The sequence below is a fragment of the Tachyglossus aculeatus genome, unplaced genomic scaffold, assembly GCF_015852505.1.
Source record: "Tachyglossus aculeatus isolate mTacAcu1 unplaced genomic scaffold, mTacAcu1.pri scaffold_101_arrow_ctg1, whole genome shotgun sequence".
NCBI classification, from domain to species: Eukaryota; Metazoa; Chordata; class Mammalia; order Monotremata; family Tachyglossidae; genus Tachyglossus; species Tachyglossus aculeatus.
Window position 1 is genome coordinate 212,350 of NW_024044842.1, and position 26,345 is coordinate 238,694.

The 26,345-nt window shown below is 59.5% G+C and overlaps 1 protein-coding gene across 1 annotated transcript in view; it reads right to left on the reverse strand.

Annotated features, from left to right (window-relative positions):
• The window catches only part of SYNGAP1 (synaptic Ras GTPase activating protein 1), a 193,448-nt gene that overhangs the window by 69,503 nt on the left and 97,600 nt on the right, over positions 1-26,345 (reverse strand). The window contains exons 8-10 of the mRNA XM_038742183.1: positions 22,394-23,062; positions 12,069-12,213; positions 4,980-5,127 (exon numbers count right to left, since the gene is read on the reverse strand). Of these exons, the coding sequence (XP_038598111.1) occupies positions 4,980-5,127; positions 12,069-12,213; positions 22,394-23,062 (962 nt within the window). The remainder of the gene's footprint in view (positions 1-4,979; positions 5,128-12,068; positions 12,214-22,393; positions 23,063-26,345) is intronic.

Here is a 26,345-nt window from a genome sequence, read left to right on the forward strand (position 1 = left end):
CATTCATTCAATCGTATATATTCATTCATTCAATCGTATATATTCATTCATTCATTCATTCATTCATTCATTCATTCTCTATATGTTGCCAACTTGAGCGCTTAGAACAGTGCTCAGCGCTGAGAATCAATCAATCATCAATCAACCAGCAAATGCGAAGGAACGAATGAGCGAGTGAACCATCGCGGGCGGGGAATGGGTCCGTCGACTGTCGGCTCGCCTTCTCCCGGGCGCTCAGTACAGCGCTCGGCACGTGGTGGGCGCTCAATACATTCATTCAATCACTTATTCATTCAATCACATCACGAATGGGCGAGCGAACGGACGATCCCTCCGGACGGTGAGCTCGTCGCGGACGGGGAATGGGGCTGTCGATCGTCGGCCCGCCCTCTCCAGAGCGCTCAGTACAGCGCTCGGGACGCGGTGGGCGCTCAGTAAGTACGAATGAGCGAGCTCGGCACACGGTGGGCGCTCAGTAAATACCACGGCCTGAATGAGCCCACTGTTGGGTAGGGACCGTCTCTAGATGTGGCCGACTTGTACTTCCCAAGCGCTTAGTACAGTGCTCTGCACATAGTAAGCGCTCAATAGATACGATTGATTGATTGATTGATTGATTGAGGGAGCGAACGAACGATCCCTCCGGCCGGTGAGCTCGTCGCGGGCGGGGAATGGGTCTCTCGATCGTCGGCTCGCCCTCTCCCGAGCGCTCAGTACAGCGCTCGGCACACGGTGGGCGCTCAATAAATATGAACGAGCAAGCGAACGAACGATCCCTCCGGCCGGTGAGCTCGTCGTGGGCGGGGAACGGGTCTCTCGATCGTCGGCTCGCCCTCTCCAGAGCGCTCAGTACAGCGCTCGGCACACGGTGGGCGCTCAATAAATATGAACGAGCAAGCGAATGAACGATTGATTCCTTTGGACGGTGAGCTCGTCGTGGGCGGGGAATGGGTCTCTCGATCATCGGCTCGCCCTCTCCAGAGCGCTCAGTACAGCGCTCGGCGCACGGTGGGCGCTCAATAAGTACGAAGGAATGAACGAGCGAGCGAACGAACGATTCCTCCGGACGGTGAGCTCGTCTTGGGTGGGGAATGGGGCTGTCTATTGTCGGCTCGCCTTCTCCCGGGCGCTCAGTACAGCGCTCGGCACACGGTGGGTGCTCAATAAATTCATTCACTCATTCATTCATTCCGTCATATAACGAACGAGCGAGCGAATGAACGAGGGGGGGGGGGGAATGGGTCTGTTGACTGTCGGCTCGCCTTCTCCCAGGCGCTCAGTACAGCGCTCAGCACATGGTGGGCGCTCAATAAATTCATTCATTCAGTCATATAACGAATGAGCGAGTGAATGAATGATGCCTCCGGATGGTGAGCTCGCCGTGGGCGGGGAATGGGGCTGTCGATCGTCGGCTCACCCTCTCCAGAGCGCTCAGTACAGCGCTCGGCGCACGGTGGGCGCTCAATAAATACGAAGGAACAAACGAGCGAGCAATTGAATGATTCCTTTGGACGGTGAGCTCGTCGCGGGCGGGGAATGGGGCTGTCGATCGCCGGCTCGTCCTCTCCCGGGCGCTCAGTACAGCGCTCGGCACGCGGTGGGCGCTCAATAAATACGAATGAGCGAGCGAACAAACGATCCCTCCAGACGGTGAGCTCGTCGTGGGCGGGGAATGGGTCTCTCGATCGTCGGCTCGCCCTCTCCAGAGCGCTCAGTACAGCGCTCGGCACGCGGTGGGCGCTCAATAAATACAAATGAGTGAGCAAAGGAACGATTCCTCCGGACGGTGAGCTCGTCGCGGGCGGGGAATAGGACTTTCGCTCGTCGGCTCGCCCTCTCCAGAGCGCTCAGTACAGCGCTCGGCACACGGTGGGCGCTCAATAAATACGAAGGAATGAACGAGCAAGCGAACGAACGATTCCTCCGGACGGTGAGCTCGTCTTGGGTGGGGAATGGGGCTGTCGACTGTCGGCTCGCCTTCTCCCGGGCGCTCAGTACAGCGCTCGGCACATGGTGGGTGCTCAATAAATTCATTCACTCATTCATTCATTCCGTCATATAATAAACGAGCGAGCGAATGAACGATCGCGGGGGAATGGGGCTGTCGACTGTCTGCTCGCCTTCTCCCGGGCGCTCAGTACAGCGCTCGGCACAGGGTGGGCGCTCAATAAATTCATTCATTCAGTCATATAACGAATGAGTGAGTGAATGAACGATGCCTCCGGACGGTGAGCTCGTCGTGGGCGGGGAATGGGTCTCTCGATCGTCGGCTCGCCCTCTCCAGAGCGCTCAGTACAGCGCTCGGCACGCGGTGGGCGCTCAGTAAGTACGAATGAGCGAGCTCGGCACATGGTGGGCGCTCAGTAAATACCAAGGATTGAGTGAGCCCACTGTTGGGTAGGGACCATCTCTAGATGTTGCCAACTCGTACTTCCCAAGCGCTTAGTACAGTGCTCTGCACACAGGAAGCGCTCAATAAATACGATTGATTGATTGATTGATTGATTGATTGATTGAGGGAGCGAACGAACGATCCCTCCGGCCGGTGAGCTCGTCGTGGGCGGGGAATGGGTCTCTCGATCGTCGGCTCGCCCTCTCCAGAGCGCTCAGTACAGCGCTCGGCACGCGGTGGGCGCTCAATAAATACAAATGAGTGAGCAAAGGAACGATTCCTCCGGACGGTGAGCTCGTCGCGGGCGGGGAATGGGTCTTTCGCTCGTCGGCTCGCCCTCTCCAGAGCGCTCAGTACAGCGCTCGGCGCACGGTGGGCGCTCAGTAAATACGAAGGAACGAACGAGCAAGCGAACGAACGATTCCTCCGGACGGTGAGCTCGTCGTGGGCGGGGAATGGGGCTGTCGACTGTCGGCTCGCCTTCTCCCGGGCGCTCAGTACAGCGCTCCGCACACGGTGGGTGCTCAATAAATTCATTCATTCATTCATTCATTCCGTCATATAACGAACAAGCGAGCGAATGAATGATGGGGGAGGAATGGGTCTGTTGACTGTCGGCTCGCCTTCTCCCGGGCGCTCAGTACAGCGCTCGGCACATGGTGGGCGCTCAATAAATTCATTCATTCAGTCATATAACGAATGAGCGAGCGAATGAATGATGCCTCCGGACGGTGAGCTCGTCGTGGGCGGGGAACGGGGCTGTCGATCGTCGGCTTGCCCTCTCCAGAGCGCTCAGTACAGCGCTCGGCGCACGGTGGGCGCTCAATAAATACGAAGGAACGAACGAGCAAGCGAACGAACGATTCCTCCGGACGGTGAGCTCGTCTTGGGTGGGGAATGGGGCTGTCGACTGTCGGCTCGCCTTCTCCCGGGCGCTCAGTACAGCGCTCCGCACACGGTGGGTGCTCAATAAATTCATTCACTCATTCATTCATTCCGTCATATAACCAACGAGCGAGCGAATGAACGATGGGGGGGGGATGGGGCTGTCGACTGTCTGCTCGCCTTCTCCCGGGCGCTCAGTACAGCGCTCGGCACGTGGTGGGCGCTCAATAAATTCATTCATTCAGTCATATAACGAATGAGCGGCGAGCGAATGAATGATGCCTCCGGACGGTGAGCTCGTCGTGGGCGGGGAATGGGTCTCTCGATCGTCGGCTCGCCCTCTCCAGAGCGCTCAGTACAGCGCTCGGCGCACGGCGGGCGCTCAATAAGTACGAAGGAGAGAGCGAACGGACGATCCCTCCGGACGGTGAGCTCGTCGCGGGCGGGGAATGGGTCTTTCGATCGTCGGCTCGCCCTCTCCAGAGCGCTCAGTACAGCGCTCGGCGCACGTTGGGCGCTCAATAAATACGAAGGAGAGAGTGAATGAACGATTCCTCCGGACGGTGAGCTCGTCATGGACGGGGAATGGGTCTTTCGCTCGTCGGCTCGCCCTCTCCAGAGCGCTCAGTACAGCGCTCGGCGCACGGTGGGCGCTCAATAAGTACGAAGGAACGAACGCGCGAGCGATCGAACGATTCCTTCGGACGGTGAGCTCGTTGCGGGCGGGGAATGGGGCTGTCGACTGTCGGCTCGCCTTCTCCCGGGCGCTCAGTACAGCGCTCCCCACATGGTGGGTGCTCAATAAATTCATTCATTCATTCATTCATTCCGTCATATAACGAACGAGCGAGCGAATGAATGATGGGGGGGGAATGGGTCTGTTGACTGTCGGCTCGCCTTCTCCCGGGCGCTCAGTACAGCGCTCGGCACATGGTGGGCGCTCAATAAATTCATTCATTCAGTCATATAACGAATGAGCGAGTGAATGAATGATGCCTCCGGACGGTGAGCTCGTCGTGGGTGGGGAACGGGTCTCTCGATCGTCGGCTCGCCCTCTCCAGAGCGCTCAGTACAGCGCTCGGCACACGGTGGGCGCTCAATAAATATGAATGAGCGAGCTCGGCACACGGTGGGCGCTCAATAAATACAAATGAGTGAGGACTGAATGAGCCCACTGTGGTACTGTCTCTAGACATTGCCAACTTGTACTTCCCAAGCGCTTAGTACAGTGCTCTGCACGCAGTAAGCGCTCAATAAATACGATTGATTGATTGATTGATTGATCGAGGGAGCGAACGAACGATCCCTCCGGACGGTGAGCTCGTCGCGGGCGGGGAACGGGTCTGTCGATCGTCGGCTCGCCCTCTCCGGAGCGCTCAGTACAGCGCTCGGCGCACGGTGGGCGCTCAATAAATACGAACGAGCAAGCAAACAAACGATCCCTCCGGCCGGCGAGCTCGTCGCGGGCGGGGAACGGGGCTGCCTATCGTCGGCTCGCCCACTCCCGGGCGCTCAGTACAGCGCTCCCGGGGGCGTCCAATAAGTACGATCGAGCGACGAACGAGCGGGCGAAGGACTCCACCGGGGCCCATCCCGCCGCTCCGCCGCCCGCGGCGGGCGCCCCCCACCCCCACCCCCGGGGGCGTCTCCCCCAGTCCCCCGGGGGGCGTCTCCCCCAGCCCCCCGGGGGGGGGCGTCTCACCAGTGGGAGTTGACGACCTTGCAGAGCGCCAGCTCGCAGCACATGCGCAGGTTGGCCTGGTGCTCGGCCAGCGTGGAGGAGGAGGAGCACTTGATGGGGTCTACTTCACAGTCCTCCTCCGACTCGTACAGCGCCCGGATGAACTCTCCTGGTTGGGGGGAGACGACCCGCACCCCCCGGCCCCGAACGCTCAGTACAGCGCTCGGCGCGGCGGCGGACCGCCCCGGGTATCCCGGGCGCTCCACAGACGGGAGGTGCTCAACAAATACCATCAAGGGCCGCGACGGGGTGGAGGGGGGGGGCTCGGTGTTCCCCGGGGCGGTGCCGGACGCTCAGTACAGCGCTCTGCCCGCCGGAAGTGCTCAGTAAATAGCCTCGAATGAATAGGCCGGAGGCTCGCTGTGGGCAGGGAAGGGGGTCGCTGGTCTCTACGACGGCACTGGGTGCTCAGTACAGTGCTCCGCACGCAGGAGGTGCTCAATAAATACCCTCGAATGAATAGGCCGGAGGCTCATTGTGGGCAGGGAAGGGGGTCGTTGTTCTCTATGACGGCACTGGGCGCTCAGTACAGCGCTCTGCATGCAGGAGGTGCTCAATAAATAGCCTCGAAGGAATAGGCCGGAGGCTCATTGTGGGCAGGGAAGGGGGTCGTTGTTCTCTATGACTGCACTGGGCGCTCAGTACAGCGCTCTGCCCGCGGGAAGTGCTCAATAAATACCCTCGAAGGAACAGGCCGGAGGCTCATTGTGGGCAGGGAAGGGGGTCGTTGGTCTCTATGACGGCACTGGGCGCTCAGTACAGCGCTCTGCCCGCGGGAAGTGCTCAATAAATACCCTCGAAGGAACAGGCTGGAGGCTCATTGTGGGCAGGGAAGGGGGTGGTTGGTCTCTATGACGGCACTGGGCGCTCAGTACAGCGCTCTGCATGCAGGAGGTGCTCAATAAATACAATCAAGGGCAGGGACAGGGTGGGGGGTGGGGGGTGTTTGTTGTTCCCCGGGGCTGTGCCGGGCGCTCAGTACAGCACTCTGCCCGTGGGAACTGCTCAATAAATACCCTCGAAGGAATAGGCCGGAGGCTCATTGTGGGCAGGGAAGGGGGTCGCTGGTCTCTATGACTGCACTGGGCGCTCAGTACAGCGCTCTGCACGCAGGAGGTGCTCAATAAATACTATCGAGGGCCGGGATCGGGGGTGGGGGGAGTTTTGTTCCCCGCGGCAGCACCGGACGCTCAGTACAGCGCTCTGCCCGCGGGAAGTGCTCAATAAATACCCTCGAATGAATAGACGGAGGCTCATAGTGGGCAGGGAAGGGGGTCGTTATTCTCTAGGACAGCACTGGGCGCTCAGTACAGCGCTCTGCCCGTGGGAAGTGCTCAATAAATACCCTCGGAGGAATAGGCCGGAGGCTCATTGTGGGCAGGGAAGGGGGTTGTTGTTCTCTATGACTGCACTGGGCGCTCAGTACAGCCCTCTGCACACAGGAGGTGCTCAATAAATATCACCAAGGGCAGGGACGGGGGGGGGTGTTCGGTGTTCCCCGGGGCTGTGCCGGACACTCAGTACAGTGCTCTGCCCGCGGGAGGTGCTCAATAAATACCCTTGAATGAATAGGCCGGAGGCTTGCTGTGGGCAGGGAAAGGAGTTATTGTTCTCTACAACTGCACTGGGCGCTCAGTACAGCGCTTCTGCCCGCGGGAAGTGCTCAATAAATACCCTCGAATGAATAGGCGGGAGGCTCACTGTGGGCAGGGAAGGGGGTCGTTGTTCTCTATGACTGCACGGGGCGCTCAGTACAGCGCTCTGCCCGCAAGAAGTGCTCAATAAACACCCTCGAAGGAACAGGCCGGAGGCTCACTGTGGGCAGGGAAGGGGGTCGTTGTTCTCTATGACGGCACGGGGCGCTCAGTACAGCGCTCTGCACGCAGGAGGTGCTCAATAAATACCATCAAGGGCAGGGACAGGGTGGGGAGGGGGTGTTCAGTGTTCCCCGGGGCAGCACCGGACGCTCAGTACAGCGCTCTGCCCGCGGGAGGTGCTCAATAAATACCATCAAGGGCAGGGACAGGGTGGGGAGGGGGTGTTCAGTGATCCCCGGGGCAGCACCGGACGCTCAGTACAGCGCTCTGCCCGCGGGAAGTGCTCAATAAATACCCTCGAATGAATAGGCCGGAGGCTCATAGTGGGCAGGGAAGGGGGTCGTTATTCTCTAGGACAGCACTGGGCGCTCAGTACAGCGCTCTGCCCGCGAGAAGTGCTCAATAAACACCCTCGAAGGAATAGGCCCGAGACTCACTGTGGGCAGGGAAGGGGATCGTTGGTCTCTATGACTGCACTGGGCGCTCAGTACAGCGCTCTGTACACAGGAGGTGCTCAATAAATAGCCTCAAAGGAATAGGCCGGAGGCTCATTCTGGGCAGGGAAGGGGGTCGTTGTTCTCTATGACTGCACTGGGCGCTCAGTACAGCGCTCTGCCCGCGGAAAGTGCTCAATAAATACCCTCAAAGGAACAGGCCGGAGGCTCATTGTGGGCAGGGAAGGGGGTCGTTGGTCTCTATGACGGCACTGGGCGCTCAGTACAGCGCTCTGCACATAGGAAGTGCTCAATAAATACCATCGAGGGCAGGGGCGGGGTGGGGGGAGTTTTGTTCCCCAGGGCAGTGCCGGACGCTCAGTACAGCGCTCTGCCCGCGGGAAGTGCTCAATAAATACCCTCGAATGAATAGGCCGGAGGCACATTGTGGGCAGGGAAGGGGGTCGCTGTTCTCTACGACGGCACTGGGCGCTCAGTACAGCGCTCTGTACACAGGAGGTGCTCAATAAATACCCTCGAATGAATAGGCCGGAGGCTCACTGTGGGCAGGGAAGGGGGTTGTTGTTCTCTATGACTGCACTGGGCGCTCAGTACAGTGCTCTGCCCGTGAGAAGTGCTCAATAAGCACCCTCGAAGGAATAGGCCAGAGGCTCATTGTGGGCAGGGAAGGGGGTCGTTGTTCTCTATGACTGCACTGGGCGCTCAGTACAGCGCTCTGCCCGCGGGAGGTGCTCAATAAATAGCCTTGAATGACTAGGCCGGAGGCTCATTGTGGGCAGGGAAGGGGGTCGTTGTTCTCTACGACAGCACTGGGTGCTCAGTACAGTGCTCTGTACACAGGAGGTGCTCAATAAACACCATCAAGGGCAGGGACGGGGTGGGGGTGGGGTTTGTTGTTCCCCGGGGCAGCGCCCGACACTCAGTACAGCGCTCTGCCCGTGGGAAGTGCTCAATAAATACCCTCGAAGGAATACGCCGGAGGCGTTTGGTGTTCCCCAGGGCCATGCCGGGCGCTCAGTACAGCGCTCCGCACGCAGAAAGTGCTCAACAAATAGGATAGAGGGCAGGGATGGGGGGAGTTCGGTTCTCCCGGGGGAGGTGCCCGACCGACGCTCCTGGGCGCTCAGTACAGCGCTCCGCACGCAGAAGGTGCTCAACAAATACCATCAAGGGCTGGGACGGGGGGAGCTCAGTGTTCCCTTGGGCCGTACCGGACGCTCCCGGGCGCTCAGTAAGGCGCTCTGCATGCAGGAAGTGCTCAACAAATACTATCGAGGGCTGGGACGGGGGGGGGAGTTCGGTGTTGCCTGGGGCTGTGCTGGGCGCTCAGTACAGCGCTCCGCACGCAGAAAGTGCTCAACAAATACTACCGAGGACTGGGACGGGGGGAGTTTGGTGTTCCCCGGGGCCATGCCGGGTGCTCAGTACAGCGCTCCGCACGCAGAAAGTGCTCAACAAACAGCATAGAGGGCAGGGACGGGGGGAGCTTGGTGTTCCCTGGGGCCGTGCCGGATGCTCCCGGGCGCTCAGTACAGCGCTCTGCACGCAGAAAGTGCTCAACAAATGGGTTAGAGGGCAGGGACAGGGGGAGTTTGGTGTTCCCGGGGGAAGTGCCCGACGCTCCCGGGCGCTCAGTACAGCGCTCCGCACGCAAAAAGTGCTCAACAAAGACCATCAAGGGCAGGGACGGGGGGACCTCGGTGTTGCCCGGGGCCGTGCCGGACGCTCCCGGGCGCTCAGTACAGCGCTCCGCACGCAGAAAGTGCTCAACAAATACCATCAAGGGCTGGGACGGGGGGAGTTTGGTGTTCCCCGGGGCGGCACCAGATGCTCCCGGGCGCTCAGTACAGCACTCCACACGCAGAAAGTGCTCAACAAATAGCATAGAGGGCAGGGACGGGGGGAGTTTGGTGTTCCCCGGGGCCGTGCCAGATGCTCCTGGGCGCTCAGTATGGCGCTCCGGACGCAGAAAGTGCTCAACAAATACTATCCAGGGCTGGGACGGGGGGAGCTCGGCGTTGCCCGGGGCCGTGCCGGGCGCTCAGTACAGCGCTCCGCACGCAGAAAGTGCTCAACAAATACTACCGAGGACAGGGATGGGGGGAGTTTGGTTCTCCCGGGGGAGGTGCCCGACGCTCCAGGGCGCTCAGTACAGCGCTCTGGACGCAGAAAGTGCTCAACAAATACTATCCAGGGCTGGGACGGGGGGAGCTCGGCGTTGCCCGGGGTTGTGCCGGGCGCTCAGTACAGTGCTCCGCACGCAGAAAGTGCTCAACAAATACTACCGAGGACAGGGATGGGGGGAGTTTGGTTCTCCCGGGGGAGGTGCCCGATGCTCCAGGGCGCTCAGTACAGCGCTCCGCACGCAGAAAGTGCTCAACAAATACTATCCAGGGCTGGGACGGGGGGAGCTCGGCGTTGCCCGGGGTTGTGCCGGGCGCTCAGTACAGTGCTCCGCACGCAGAAAGTGCTCAACAAATACTACCGAGGACAGGGATGGGGGGAGTTTGGTTCTCCCGGGGGAGGTGCCCGACGCTCCAGGGCGCTCAGTACAGCGCTCTGGACGCAGAAAGTGCTCAACAAATACTATCCAGGGCTGGGACGGGGGGAGCTCGGCGTTGCCCGGGGTTGTGCCGGGCGCTCAGTACAGTGCTCCGCACGCAGAAAGTGCTCAACAAATACTACCGAGGACAGGGATGGGGGGAGTTTGGTTCTCCCGGGGGAGGTGCCCGATGCTCCAGGGCGCTCAGTACAGCGCTCCGCACGCAGAAAGTGCTCAACAAATACTATCCAGGGCTGGGACGGGGGGAGCTCGGCGTTGCCCGGGGCCGTGCCGGATGCTCCCGGGCGCTCAGTACAGCGCTCTGCACGCAGAAAGTGCTCAACAAATGGGATAGAGGGCAGGGACGGGGGGAGTTTGGTGTTCCCCAGGGCCATGCTGGGCGCTCAATACAGTGCTCCGCACACAGAAAGTGCTCAACAAACAGCATAAAGGGCAGGGACGGGGGGAGTTTGGTGTTCCCCGGGGCGGTGCCGGACGCTCCTGGGCGCTCAGTACAGCGCTCCACACGCAGAAGGTGCTCAACAAATACCATCAAGGGCAGGGACGGGGGGAGCTCAGCGTTGCCTGGGGCTGTACTGGACGCTACCGGGCGCTCAGTACAGCGCTCCGCACGCAGAAAGTGCTCAACAAACAGCATAAAGGGCAGGGACGGGGGCAGTTTGGTGCTCCCAGGGGAGGTGCCCGACGCTCGGGCGCTCAGTACAGCGCTCCGCACGCAGAAAGTGCTCAACAAATACCATCAAGGGCAGGGACGGGGGGAGCTCGGTGTTGCCTGGGGCCATGCAGGGCGCTCAGTACAGTGCTCCGCACGCAGAAAGTGCTCAACAAACGGGATAGAGGGCAGGGACGGGGGGAGTTTGGTGTTCCCCGGGGCGGTGCCGGACGCTCCCGGGCGCTCAGTACAGCGCTCCACACGCAGAAGGTGCTCAACAAATACCATCAAGGGCAGGGACGGGGGGAGCTCAGCATTGCCCGGGGCCGTACCGGACGCTACCGGGCGCTCAGTACAGCGCTCCGCACGCAGAAAGTGCTCAACAAACAGCATAAAGGGCAGGGACGGGGGCAGTTTGGTGCTCCCAGGGGAGGTGCCCGACGCTCGGGCGCTCAGTACAGCGCTCCGCACGCAGAAAGTGCTCAACAAATACCATCAAGGGCAGGGACGGGGGGAGCTCGGTGCTGCCCGGGGCCGTGCCGGACGCTCCCGGGCGCTCAGTACAGCGCTCCGCACGCAGAAGGTGCTCAACAAATACCATTGAGGGCTGGGACGGGGGGAGTTCGGTGCTGCCCGGGGCCGTGCCGGACGCTCCCGGGCGCTCAGTACAGCGCTCCGCACGCAGAAAGTGCTCAACAAACAGCATAAAGGGCAGGGACGGGGGCAGTTTGGTGCTCCCAGGGGAGGTGCCCGACGCTCGGGCGCTCAGTACAGCGCTCCGCACGCAGAAAGTGCTCAACAAATACCATCAAGGGCAGGGACGGGGGGAGCTCGGTGTTGCCTGGGGCCATGCAGGGCGCTCAGTACAGTGCTCCGCACGCAGAAAGTGCTCAACAAATGGGATAGAGGGCAGGGATGGGGGGAGTTTGGTGTTCCCCAGGGCGGTGCCGGACGCTCCCGGGCGCTCAGTACAGCGCTCCGCACGCAAAAGGTGCTCAACAAATACCATCGAGGGCAGGGACGGGGGGAGCTCGGCGTTGCCCGGGGCCGTTCCGGACGCTCCCGGGCGCTCAGTACAGCGCTCTGCACGCAGAAAGTGCTCAACAAACAGCATAAAGGGCAGGGACGGGGGGAGTTTGGTGTTCCCCAGGGCCATGCCGGGCGCTCAATACAGCGCTCTGCACGCAGAAAGTGCTCAACAAACAGCATAAAGGGCAGGGACGGGGGGAGTTTGGTGTTCCCCAGGGCCATGCTGGGCGCTCAATACAGCGCTCTGCACGCAGAAAGTGCTCAACAAACAGCATAAAGGGCAGGGATGGGGGCAGTTTGGTGCTCCCAGGGGAGGTGCCCGATGCTCAGGCGCTCAGTACAGCGCTCCGCACGCAAAAAGTGCTCAACAAATACTATCCAGGGCTGGGACGGGGGGAGCTCGGCGTTGCCCGGGGCCGCGCCGGGCGCTCAGTCCAGCGCCCGGCACGCGAGAAGCGCCGGACGGAGGCCGGAGGGGCCCGTGGCCGTCCCGGGCGCTCAGTACAGTACGGCGGGGAGGGGGGGGGGCCGTACCGATGGCGTCCTTGAGGTACTTCTGTCCGATGAGGCGCAGATACTCCTCTATGGCTTTGGTGGCCAGCGTGTTCTCGCGGAAGATGAGGTGCTCGCGCTCCAGGAAGCGGTCCACCTCCGTCATCGCCATGTCCGACAGGAAGTCCTGGCCCCAACGGGGTGGGGGGGAGACAAAAGACGGTACTTACTGAGCGCCCACCGTGTGCGGAGCGCCGTACCGAGCGCTGGGGAAGGACAAGCCGGCGACCTACGGAGGGACGGTCCCCTCCCGACGGCGGGCGCCTCCGCGAGCGGGGCGGCGGGTGCCTCCCTTGACCCGCCGGCCTCTCCCGGGCGCTCAGTACAGCGCTCGGCGGGCGCCCGGGGGAGACGAACGGACGAATGAATGAATGAATGAGTGAATGAACGACTCCTCTAGACGGGGAGCTCGTTGGGGGCGGGGGTTGGCTCTCTTTGGTGACCCGTTTCCCCCTCCCGAGCGCTCAGTACAGCGCTCGGCGCAGGGTGGGTGCTCAATAAAGACAAACGAATGAGAGAGTGAGTGAATGAATGAATGAATGATTCCTCTAGACGGGGAGCTCGTTGGGGGCGGGGGTTGGCTCTCTTTGGTGACCCTTTCCCCCTCCCGAGCGCTCAGTACAGCGCTCGGCGCAGGGTGGGTGCTCAATAAAGACAAACGAATGAGAGAGTGAGTGAATGAATGAGTGAATGAATGAATAAGCGAGTGAATGAATGAATGATTCCTCTACACGGGGAGCTCGTTGCGGGCGGGGGTTGCTCTCTTTGGTGACCCGTTTCCCCCTCCCGAGCGCTCAGTACAGCGCTCGGCGCAGGGTGGGTGCTCAATAAAGACAAATGAATGAGAGAGTGAGTGAATGAATGAGTGGATGAATGAATAAGCGAGTGAATGAATGAATGATTCCTCTAGAGGGGGGAGCTCAGTGGCCCATTTCCCCCTCCCGAGCGCTCAGTACAGCGCTCGGCACAGGGTGGGTGCTCAATAAAGACAAATGAATGAGCGAGTGAGTGAATGAATGAGTGAATGAATGAATAAGCGAGTGAATGAATGAATGATTCCTCTAGACTGTGAGCTCGTTGCGGGTGGGGATTGGCTCTCTTTAGTGACCCATTTCCCCCTCCTGAGCGCTCAGTACAGCACTCGACACAGGGTGGGTGCTCAATAAAGGCAAATGAATGCGTGAGTGAATGAATGAATGATTCCTCTAGAGGGGGGGCTCGTTGGGGGCGGGGGTTGGCTCTCTTCAGTGACCCATTTCCCCCTCCCGAGCGCTCAGTACAGCGCTCGGCGCAGGGTGGGTGCTCAATAAAGACAAATGAGTGAGCGAGTGAATGAATGAATGAGCGAGTGAATGAATGAATGATTCCTCTAGACAGGGAGCTCATTGCGGGCGGGGGTTGGCTCTCTTTGGTGACCCGTTTCCCCCTCCCGAGCGCTCAGTACAGCGCTCGGCGCAGGGTGGGTGCTCAATAAAGACAAACGAGGGAGCGAGTGAGTGAAGGAATGAAGGAGCGGGTGAATGAATGAATGAGCGGGTGAATGAATGAATGATTCCTCTAGACGGGGAGCTCGTTGGGGGCGGGGGTTGGCTCTCTTTAGTGACCCGTTTCCCCCTCCCGAGCGCTCAGTACAGCACTCGACACAGGGTGGGTGCTCAATAAAGACAAACGAATGAGCGAGTGAGTGAATGAATGGGTGAATGAATGAATGAATAAGCGAGTGAATGAATGAATGATTCCTCTAGAGGGGGGAGCTCAGTGGCCCATTTCCCCCTCCCGAGCGCTCAGTACAGCGCTCGACACACGGTGGGTGCTCAATAAAGACAAATGAATGAGCGAGTGAGTGAATGAATGAGTGAATGAATGAATAAGCTAGTGAATGAATGAATGATTCCTCGGGGGGGGGGCTCGTTGGGGGCGGGGGTTGGCTCTCTTCAGTGACCCATTTCCCCCTCCCGAGCGCTCAGTACAGCGCTCGACACAGGGTGGGTGCTCAATAAAGACAAATGAGTGAGCGAGTGAATGAATGAATGAGTGAGTGAATGAATGAATGATTCCTCTAGACAGGGAGCTCGTTGGGGGCGGGGGCTGGCTCTCTTTGGTGACCCGTTTCCCCCTCCCGAGCGCTCAGTACAGCGCTCGGCGCAGGGTGGGTGCTCAATAAAGACAAACGAGGGAGCGAGTGAGTGAAGGAATGAAGGAGTGGGTGAATGAATGAATGAGCGGGTGAATGAATGAATGATTCCTCTAGACGGGGAGCTCGTTGGGGGCAGGGGTTGGCTCTCTTTGGTGACCCATTTCCCCCTCCCGAGCGCTCAGTACAGCGCTCGACACAGGGTGGGTGCTCAATAAAGACAAACGAATGAGCGAGTGAGTGAATGAATGAGTGAATGAATGAATAAGCGAGTGAATGAATGAATGATTCCTCTAGAGGGGGGAGCTCAGTGGCCCATTTCCCCCTCCCGAGCGCTCAGTACAGCGCTCGACACACGGTGGGTGCTCAATAAAGACAAATGAATGAGAGAGTGAGTGAATGAATGAGTGAATGAATGAATAAGCGAGTGAATGAATGAATGATTCCTCGGGGGGGGGCTCGTTGGGGGCGGGGGTTGGCTCTCTTCAGTGACCCATTTCCCCCTCCCGAGCGCTCAGTACAGCGCTCGGCGCAGGGTGGGTGCTCAATAAAGACAAATGAGTGAGCGAGTGAATGAATGAATGAGCGAGTGAATGAATGAATGATTCCTCTAGACAGGGAGCTCGTTGCGGGCGGGGGTTGGCTCTCTTTGGTGACCCGTTTCCCCCTCCCGAGCGCTCAGTACAGCGCTCGGCGCAGGGTGGGTGCTCAATAAAGACAAACGAGGGAGCGAGTGAGTGAAGGAATGAAGGAGCGGGTGAATGAATGAATGAGCGGGTGAATGAATGAATGATTCCTCTAGACGGGGAGCTCGTTGGGGGCGGGGGTTGGCTCTCTTTGGTGACCCGTTTCCCCCTCCCGAGCGCTCAGTACAGCGCTCGGCGCAGGGTGGGTGCTCAATAAAGACAAATGAATGAGAGAGTGAGTGAATGAATGAGTGGATGAATGAATAAGCGAGTGAATGAATGAATGATTCCTCTAGAGGGGGGAGCTCAGTGGCCCATTTCCCCCTCCCGAGCGCTCAGTACAGCGCTCGGCACAGGGTGGGTGCTCAATAAAGACAAACGAATGAGCGAGTGAGTGAATGAATGAGTGAATGAATGAATAAGCGAGTGAATGAATGAATGATTCCTCTAGACTGTGAGCTCGTTGCGGGTGGGGATTGGCTCTCTTTAGTGACCCATTTCCCCCTCCTGAGCGCTCAGTACAGCACTCGACACAGGGTGGGTGCTCAATAAAGGCAAATGAATGCGTGAGTGAATGAATGAATGATTCCTCTAGAGGGGGGGCTCGTTGGGGGCGGGGGTTGGCTCTCTTCAGTGACCCATTTCCCCCTCCCGAGCGCTCAGTACAGCGCTCGGCGCAGGGTGGGTGCTCAATAAAGACAAATGAGTGAGCGAGTGAATGAATGAATGAGCGAGTGAATGAATGAATGATTCCTCTAGACAGGGAGCTCATTGCGGGCGGGGGTTGGCTCTCTTTGGTGACCCGTTTCCCCCTCCCGAGCGCTCAGTACAGCGCTCGGCGCAGGGTGGGTGCTCAATAAAGACAAACGAGGGAGCGAGTGAGTGAATGAATGAATGAGCGGGTGAATGAATGAATGAGCGGGTGAATGAATGAATGAATGATTCCTCTAGACGGGGAGCTCGTTGGGGGCGGGGGTTGGCTCTCTTTGGTGACCCGTTTCCCCCTCCCGAGCGCTCAGTACAGCGCTCGGCGCAGGGTGGGTGCTCAATAAAGACAAATGAATGAGAGAGTGAGTGAATGAATGAGTGGATGAATGAATAAGCGAGTGAATGAATGAATGATTCCTCTAGAGGGGGGAGCTCAGTGGCCCATTTCCCCCTCCCGAGCGCTCAGTACAGCGCTCGACACACGGTGGGTGCTCAATAAAGACAAATGAATGAGAGAGTGAGTGAATGAATGAGTGAATGAATGAATAAGCGAGTGAATGAATGAATGATTCCTCTAGAGGGGGGGCTCATTGGGGGTGGGGGTTGGCTCTCTTTAGTGACCCATTTCCCCCTCCTGAGCGCTCAGTACAGTGCTCGACACACAGTGGGTGCTCAATAAAGACAAATGAATGAACAAGTGAGTGAATGAATGAGTGAATGAATGAATGAGCGAGTGGATGAATGAATGATTCCTCCAGACTGTGAGCTCGTTGCGGGCAGGGGTTGGCTCTCTTTAGTGACCCATTTCCCCCTCCCGAGCGCTCAGTACAGCGCTCGACACAGGGTGGGTACTCAATAAAGACAAATGAATGAGTGAGTGAATGGATGAATGAGCAAGTGAATGAATGAATGATTCCTCTAGACGGGGAGCTCGTTGCGGGCGGGGGTTGGCTCTCTTTGGTGACCCGTTTCCCCCTCCCGAGTGCTCAGTACAGCGCTCGACGCAGGGTGGGTGCTCAATAAAGACAAACGAGGGAGCGAGTGAGTGAATGAATGAGCGGGTGAATGAATGAATGAGCGGGTGAATGAATGAATGATTCCTCTAGACGGTGAGCTCGTTGGGGGCGGGGGTTGGCTCTCTTTAGTGGCCCGTTTCCCCCTCCCGAGCGCTCAGTACAGCGCTCGGCACACGGTGGGTGCTCAATAAAGACAAACGAATGAGCGAGTGAGTGAATGAATGAGTGAATGAATGAATAAGTGAGTGGATGAATGATTGATTCCTCCAGACTGCGAGCTCGTTGGGGGCGGGGGTTGGCTCTCTTTAGTGACCCATTTCCCCCTCCGGAGCGCTCAGTACACTGCTCAGCACCCCGTGGGCGCTCAGTAAAGATGAACGAATGAATGAATGAGCAAGTGACTGACTGAATGATTCCTCTAGACTGTGAGCTTATTGCGGGCAGGGGTTGGCTTTCTTTAGTGACCCATTTCCCCCTCCGGGGCGGTCAGTACACTGCTCGGCACCCCGTGGGTGCTCAGTAAAGACGAACGAATGAATGAGCGAGTGACTGAATGAATGACTCCTCCAGACTGTGAGCTTGTTGGGGGCAGGGAACGGGTCTCTTTAGTGACCGCTCTTCCCCTCCGGAGCGCTCAGTACACTGCTCGGCACCCCGTGGGCGCTCAGTAAAGACCAATGAATGAATGAGTGAGTCACTGAATGAATGATTCCTCCAGACTGTGAGCTCATTGCGGGCAGGGAATGGGTCTCTTTAGTGACCTCTCTTCCCCTCCGGAGCGCTCAGTACACTGCTCAGCACCCCGTGGGTGCTCAGTAAAGACGAACGAATGAATGAGCGAGTGAGTGAATGAATGATTACTCCAGACGGCGAGCTCGTTGCGGGCGGGGGTTGCTCTCTTTGGTGACCCGTTTCCCCCTCCCGAGCGCTCGGTACAGCGCTCGGCGCAGGGTGGGTGCTCAATAAAGACAAATGAATGAGCGAGTGAATGAATGAATGAGCGAGTGAATGAAGTGAATGATTCCTCTAGACGGGGAGCTCGTTGCGGGCGGGGGTTGGCTCTCTTTGGTGACCCGTTTCCCCCTCCGGAGCGCTCAGTACACTGCTCAGCACCCCGTGGGTGCTCAGTAAAGACGAACGAATGAATGAGCGAGTGAATGAATGAATGATTACTCCAGACGGCGAGCTCGTTGCGGGCGGGGGTTGCTCTCTTTGGTGACCCGTTTCCCCCTCCCGAGCGCTCGGTACAGCGCTCGGCGCAGGGTGGGTGCTCAATAAAGACAAATGAATGAGCGAGTGAATGAATGAATGAGCGAGTGAATGAAGTGAATGATTCCTCTAGACGGGGAGCTCGTTGCGGGCGGGGGTTGGCTCTCTTTGGTGACCCGTTTCCCCCTCCGGAGCGCTCAGTACACTGCTCAGCACCCCGTGGGTGCTCAGTAAAGACGAACGAATGAATGAGCGAGTGAGTGAATGAATGATTACTCCAGACGGCGAGCTCGTTGCGGGCGGGGGTTGCTCTCTTTGGTGACCCGTTTCCCCCTCCCGAGCGCTCGGTACAGCGCTCGGCGCAGGGTGGGTGCTCAATAAAGACAAATGAATGAGCGAGTGAATGAATGAATGAGCGAGTGAATGAAGTGAATGATTCCTCTAGACGGGGAGCTCGTTGCGGGCGGGGGTTGGCTCTCTTTGGTGACCCGTTTCCCCCTCCCGAGCGCTCAGTACAGCGCTCAGCACAGGGTGGGTGCTCAATAAAGACCAATGAATGAGCAAGTGAGTGAATGAATGCATAAGCGAGTGACTGAATGAATGATTCCTCTAGACGGGGAGCTCGTTGGGGGCGGGGGTTGGCTCTCTTTAGTGGCCCATTTCCCCCTCCCGAGCGCTCAGTACAGCGCTCGGCACAGGGTGGGTGCTCAATAAAGACAAATGAATGAGCAAGTGAGTGAATGAATGAGTGAATGAATGAATAAGCGAGTGAATGAATGAATGATTCCTCTAGACGGGGGAGCTCGTTGCGGGCGGGGGTTGCTCTCTTTAGTGACCCGTTTCCCCCTCCCGAGCGCTCAGCACAGCGCTCCACACAGGGTGGGTGCTCAATAAAGGCAAATGAATGCGTGAGTGAATGAATGAATGATTCCTCTAGAGGGGGGGGCTCGTTGGGGGCGGGGGTTGGCTCTCTTCAGTGACCCATTTCCCCCTCCCGAGCGCTCAGTACAGCGCTCGGCGCAGGGTGGGTGCTCAATAAAGACAAATGAGTGAGCGAGTGAATGAATGAATAAGCGAGTGAATGAATGAATGATTCCTCTAGACGGGGAGCTCATTGCGGGCGGGGGTTGGCTCTCTTTGGTGACCCGTTTCCCCCTCCCGAGCGCTCAGTACAGCGCTCGGCGCAGGGTGGGTGCTCAATAAAGACAAACGAGGGAGCGAGTGAGTGAGTGAATGAATGAATGAGCGGGTGAATGAATGAATGAGCGGGTGAATGAATGAATGATTCCTCTAGACGGGGAGCTCATTGGGGGCGGGGGTTGGCTCTCTTTAGTGGCCCGTTTCCCCCTCCCGAGCGCTCAGTACAGCGCTCGGCGCAGGGTGTGGTGCTCAATAAAGAGAAACGAATGAGAGAGTGAGTGAATGAATGAGTGAATGAATGAATAAGCGAGTGAATGAATGAATGATTCCTCTAGAGGGGGGAGCTCAGTGGCCCATTTCCCCCTCCCGAGCGCTCAGTACAGCGCTCGACACACGGTGGGTGCTCAATAAAGACAAATGAATGAGAGAGTGAGTGAATGAATGAGTGAATGAATGAATAAGCGAGTGAATGAATGAATGATTCCTCTAGAGGTGGGGGGCTCGTTGGGGGCGGGGGTTGGCTCTCTTCGGTGACCCGTTTCCCCCTCCCGAGCGCTCAGTACAGCGCTCGGCGCAGGGTGGGTGCTCAATAAAGACAAATGAGTGAGCAAGTGAGTGAATGAATGAATGAGCGAGTGAATGAATGAATGATTCCTCTAGACAGGGAGCTCGTTGGGGGCGGGGGTTGGCTCTCTTTGGTGACCCGTTTCCCCCTCCCGAGCGCTCAGTACAGCGCTCGGCACAGGGTGGGTGCTCAATAAAGACAAATGAATGAGCAAGTGAGTGAATGAATGAGTGAATGAATGAATAAGCGAGTGAATGAATGAATGATTCCTCTAGGGGGGGAGCTCGTTGGGGGTGGGGGCTGGCTCTCTTTAGTGACCCATTTCCCCCTCCCGAGCGCTCAGTATAGCGCTTGCCACACGGTGGGTGCTCAATAAAGACAAATGAATGAGAAAGTGAGTGAATGAATGAGTGAATGAATGAATAAGCGAGTGACTGAATGAATGATTCCTCCAGACTGTGAGCTCGTTGCGGGCAGGGGTTGGCTCTCTTCAGTGACCCATTTCCCCCTCCCGAGCGCTCAGTACACTGCTTGGCACCCTGTGGGCGCTCAGTAAAGACGAATGAATGAATGAGCGAGTGACTGAATGAGTGATTCCTCCAGACTGTGAGCTCGTTGCGGGCAGGGGCTGGCTCTCTTTAGTGACCCATTTCCCCCTCCCGAGCGCTCAGTACACTGCTCGGCACCCCGTGGGCGCTCAGTAAAGACGAATGAATGAATGAGCGAGTGACTGAATGAGTGATTCCTCCAGACTGTGATCACTGGGGGCAGGGAACGGGTCCCTTTAGTGACCGCTCTTCCCCTCCGGAGCGCTCAGCACAGCGCTCGGCACACGGTGGGAGCTCAATAAATAAGAATGAGTGAATGACTGCAGAAATGAATGCTCCCTGTAGACCGTGAGCCCGCCGTGGGCAGGGAACGGGTCCGTCTCCGGCCGTACGGTCCCCTCCCGGGCGCTCAGCACAGCGCTCGGCACACGGCGGGTGCTCAATAAAGACGGACGAACGGGCGAGCGAGGGAATGGCTGGTGCGGGCCGCCTCCTCCGGGAAGCCCGCCCCGCCGGGCCCCCCCCCCCGCCCCGGCCTCTCCTCCCGCTCCCTCGGCCGACGACGGCGCCGGGCACGTAGTGAGCGCCCGCCGGGCACGTAGTGAGCGCCCGCCGAACCCCGGATGGTCACTATGGTTCTCAGAGCTGATCGTCCCGTGGTCTCTGTCCCGCGGTGGCGTCGGCGAGGCGCCCGCTACGCGCCGGGGACTGGACTGAACGCCTCGCTCCCGGGCTACCCGGCGGGACCCAAGTGGGGGGAGCCGGGGGATGGGGGGGACCCCCCCACCCCGGTCATCTGAGCGGCCGCCGGGGCCCGGGCGCCGTCCTTCCGCCAACCTCCGCCCTCACGCCAACCTTTGACCTCAGGCCAAGCTCCGCCCTCACGCCAACCTTTGACCTCAGGCCGCCCTCCGCCCTCCTGCCAACCTTTGACCTCTCCGCAACCTCCGCCCTCCTGCCAACCTCTGACCTCAGGCCGACCTCCGCTCTCCCCCTGCCCTCCCGCCAACCTCCACCCTCAGGCCAAACTCCACCCTCCTGCCAACCTCTGCCCTCCCGCCAACCTCCATCCTCACGCCAACCTTTGACCTCCCGGCAACCTCCATCCTCACGCCAACCTTTGACCTCCCGGCAACCTCCATCCTCACGCCAACCTTTGACCTCCCGGCAACTTCCATCCTCACGCCAACCTTTGACCTCCCGGCAACCTCCATCCTCACGCCAACCTTTGACCTCCCGGCAACCTCCATCCTCTGCCCTCCAGCCAACCTCCGCCCCCCTGCCAACCTCCATCCTCACACCAACCACTGACCTCCCAGCAACCTCCATCCTCATGCCAACCTCCATCCTCACACCAACCTTTGACCTCCCGGCAACCTCCATCCTCCCGCCAACCCCCACCCTCCTGCCAACCTCTGCCCTCCTGCCAACCTTTGACCTCACGCCAACCCCCACCCTCCTGCCAACCCCCACCCTCCCGCCAACCTCCGCCCTCCCGCCAACCTCCATCCTCACCCCAACCTCTGACCTCAGGCCAACCTCCACCCTCCTGCCAACCTCTGACCTCAGGCCAACCTCCGCCCTCCCGCCAACCTCCACCCTCAGACCAAACTCCAGCCTCACACCAACCTTTGACCTCACTCCACCCTCCTGCCGACCTCTGCCCTCCCGCCAACCTCCTTCCTCACGCCAACCTCCGCCCTCCCACCAACCTCTGACCTCACTCCAACCCCCACCCTCCCGCCAACCTCCACCCTCATGCCAACCTTTGACCTCCCGCCAACCTTTGACCTCACTCCAAACTCCACCCTCCTGCCAACCTCTGCCCTCCGGCCAACCTCCATCCTCCCGCCAACCTCTGACCTCAGGCCAACCTCCGCCCTCACGCCAACCTCCGCCCTCAGGCTGACCTCCGCTCTCCCTCCACCCTCCACCCTCCCGCCAACCTCTGACCTCGGGCCCACCTCCATCCTCTCACCAACCTTTGACCTCCCTCCAACCTCCGCCCTCCTGCCAACCTCCACCCTCAGGCCAACCTTTGACCTCGTGCCAACCTTTGACCTCACCCCAACCTCTGCCCTCCTGCCAACCTCCACCCTCCCACCAACCTCCGCCCTCAGGCCAACCTCCATCCTCCGACCAACCTTTGACCTCTCGCCACCCTCCACCCTCAGGCCAACCTCCGCTCTCCCTCCGACCTCCACCCTCCCGCCAACCTCCGCTCTCACGCCAACCTCCATCCTCCCATCAACCTCCCCCCTCCGCTTTCCCTCCCTCCCTCCCTCCCCCCTCCCTCCTCACCTTGGCCTTGCCCGTGCTCTGCAGGATGTGGACGAGGGCGCAGGCCACCTCCTCCTTGCCCTTGAGGCCCAGGGCGGGCTCCAGCACGGCGCAGAGCATGCGGTAGTGGTTGGTGACGTACTCGGCGAACTCCTTGTAGAGCTCCATGGGCAGGATGCTCATGGTCTGGTAGCGGGCCTTCAGCCGCAGGGCCGGGCAGCCGCCCTTGGCCTTGCCGGCGGCCCCGGGGCCGCCGCCCCCCCGCGCCGCCGCCGCCCCCCCGCCGCGGTGCCCCCCCGCCCCGCCGCCGCCGCCCGCCGCGGCGCCGCCCGAGCCCCCGCTGCCCTGGGGCTGGCTGACGGGGAACCACTGCTCGGTGAAGTGGCGTCCCGCCAGGGCGGCCACGGGCACGGACACCAGGCCCACGTAGCCGGCCTTGTCCTTCTTGCGCTTCTTGTCCGAGTCGCGGTAGAGGTGCAGGCGCAGGGAGCGCACGGCCGGCAGGTTGTTGAACTCGAAGTGCTCGCCCCAGAAGACCGTGTCCCCCGAGGCCGCCCGCGGCTTGGCCGTGGTGCGGGCGTACAGCATGTCGTCCAGGCACAGCTCGCAGTAGTAGCGCTTCTTGGGCGGCAGCTCCCGCGCCTCGATGATCCACAGCTTCAGCACGTTGTCCACCCGGCGGCTGTTGTCCTGCCCGGGCGGGGGACGGACCGGTGGGCGGCCCTCGCCCCCGGCTCCGGCCCCCATTGACGCGAGTGAGGATGATGATGCTGACGGTGATGGTGCCCGTCAGGCGCTTACCATGTGCCGGGCGCTGGGGTGGGGGGCGCGGGGCCGTCCCCCGGCTCCGGCCCCGATTGACGCGAGTGAGGATGATGATAGTGATGATGACGGTGCCCGTTAGGCGCTTACTATGTGCCGGGCGCTGGGGGGGACACGGGGCCGTCCCCCGGCTCCGTCCCCGATTGATGGAGGAGAGAATGATAATAGTAATGATGATGGTGTCTGTTAGGCGCTTACTATGTGCCGGGCGCTGGGGAGGATGCGGGGCCGTCCCCCGGCTCCGTCCCCGATTGACGCGAGTGAGAATGATGATGCTGATGATGATGGTGCTCGTTAGGCGCTTACTATGTGCCGGGTGCTGTTGTGAGCGCGGGGCCGTCCCCCGGCTCCGTCCCCGATTGACGCAAGTGAGAATGATAATAGTGATGATGATGGTGTCTGTTAGGCGCTTACTATGTGCCGGGCGCCGTTGTGAGCGCTGGGGGGGATACGGGGCCGTCCCCCGGCTCCGTCCCCGATTGACGGAGGAGGGGATGATAATAGTAATGATGATGGTGTTTGTTAGGCGCTTACTATGTGCCGAGCACTGGGGAGGATGCGGGGCCGTCCCCCGGCTCCGTCCACAATTGACGGAAGTGAGAATGATACTATTGATGATGATGGTGTTCGTTAGGCGCTTACTATGTGCCGGGCGCTGGGGGGGATACGGGGCCATCCCCTGGCTCCGTCCCCGATTGATGGAGGAGAGAATGATAATAGTAATGATGATGGTGTTTGTTAGGCGCTTACTATGTGCCGAGCGCTGTTGTGAGCGCTGGGGAGGATACGGGGCCGTCCCCCGGCTCCGTCCCCGACTGATGGAGGAGAGAATGATAATAGTAATGATGATGGTGTCTGTTAGGCGCTTACTATGTGCCGGGCGCCGTTGTGAGCGCTGGGGAATATACGGGGCCGTCCCCCGGCTCCGTCCCCGATTGATGGAGGAGGGCACGATAATACTAATAATGATGATGTTTCTTAAGCGCTTACTATGTGCTGAGCGCTGGGCAGGATACGGGGCCGTCCCCCGGCGGGGCTCGCGGCCTCCGTTCCCGATTGACGGAGGAGGGGATGATAATACTAATAGTGATGATGTTTCTTCATCATCATCATCATCAATCGGATTTATTGAGCGCTTCTTAAGCGCTTACTATGTGCCGGGCGCTGTTGTGAGCGCTGGGGGGGATACGGGGCCGTCCCCCGGCTCCGTCCCCGATTGATGGAGAAGAGAATGATAATAGTAATGATGATGGTGTCTGTTAGGCGCTTACTATGTGCCGGGCGCCGTTGTGAGCGCTGGGGGGGATACGGGGCCGTCCCCCGGCTCCGTCCCCGATTGACGCAAGTGAGAATGATAATACTGATGATGATGGTGTTTCTTAGGCGCTTACTATGTGCTGAGCGCTGGGGAGGATACGGGGCCGTCCCCCGGCGGGGCTCGTGGCCTCCGTCCCCGATTGACAGACGAGAATGATAATAGTAATGATGATGGTGCTTGTTAGGCGCTTACTATGTGCCGAGCACTGTTGTGAGCGCTGGGGAGGATACGGGGCTGTGCCCCGGCGGGGCTCGCGGCCTCCGTCCCCGATTGACGGAGGAGGGAATGATAACAGTAATGATGATGGTGTTTCTTAGGCGCTTACTATGTGCCAAGCGCTAGGGAGAATATGGGGTTATGCCCCGGCGGGGCTCGCGGCCTCCGTCCCCGATTGACGGACGAGAGAATGATAATAGTAATGATGATGGTGCTTGTTAGGCGCTTACTATGTGCCGAGCACTGTTGTGAGCGCTGGGGGGGATACAGGGCCGTCCCCCGGCTCCGTCCCCGATTGATGGAGAAGAGAATGATAATAGTAATGATGATGGTGTCTGTTAGGCGCTTACTACGTGCCGGGCGCCGTTGTGAGCGCTGGGGAATATACGGGGCCGTCCCCCGGCTCCGTCCTCGATTGATGGAGGAGGGAATGATAATACTACTAATAATGATGTTTCTTAAGCGTTTACTATGTGCTGAGCGCTGGGCAGGATACGGGACCGTCCCCCGGCGGGGCTCGCGGCCTCCGTCCCCGACTGACGGAGGAGGGGACGATAATACTAATAGTGATGATGTTTCTTCATCATCATCATCATCATCAATCGTATTTATTGAGCGCTTCTTAAGCGCTTACTATGTGCCGAGTGCTGTTGTGAGCGCTGGGGGGGGTACGGGGCCGTCCCCCGGCTCCGTCCCCGATTGATGGAGGAGGGAATGATAATACTAAGGATGATGGTGTCTGTTGGGCGCTTACTACGTGCCGGGCGCTGTTGTGAGCGCTGGGGAAGTATGAGACGGAGGCGCGGCGAGCGGGGTGGATTTGGGGGAGCCAGGTGGGGCGAGGGTAGGCCGCGCTGGGCCGCCCTCCTGCTGACCTTTGCCCTCCCGCTGACCTTTGCCCTCCCGCTGACCTTCGCCCTCACGCCAGCCTTCGCCCTCACGGTATCCCTCACACTCGCGCCAACTTTCACCCCCATGCCAACCTTCGCCCTGACGCCAACCTTCGCCCTCACGTCCACCTTCACCCTCACGTCCACCTTTGACCTCATGACAACCTTCGCCCTCACGCCAACTTTCACCCCCATGCCAACCTTCGCCCTGACGCCAACCTTCGCCCTCACGTCCACCTTCACCCTCACGTCCACCTTTGACCTCATGACAACCTTCGCCCTCACGCCAACCTTCGCCCTCACGGTAACCTTCACCCTCATGCCAACTTTCACCCTCACGCCAACCTTCGCCCTCACGCCAACCTTCGCCCTCATGTCCACCTCTGCCCTCACGACAACCTTCGCCCTCACGACAACCTTCGCCCTCACGCTAACCTTCGCCTTCAAGCCAACCTTTGTTCTCACGTTAACCTTCGCCTGCATGCCAACCTTGGCCCTCACGCCAACTTTCACCCTCACGCCAACCTTCGCCCTCACATCCACCTTTACCCTCACGCCAACCTTAGCCCTCACGCTAACCTTTGCCCTCACGCCAACTTGCACCCTCACGCCAACCTTCGCCCTCACGCCAACTTTCACCCTCACGCCAACCTTCGCCCTCATGTCCACCTTTGTCCTCACGACAACCTTTGCCCTCCCGCTAACCTTCACCTTCATGCCAACCTTT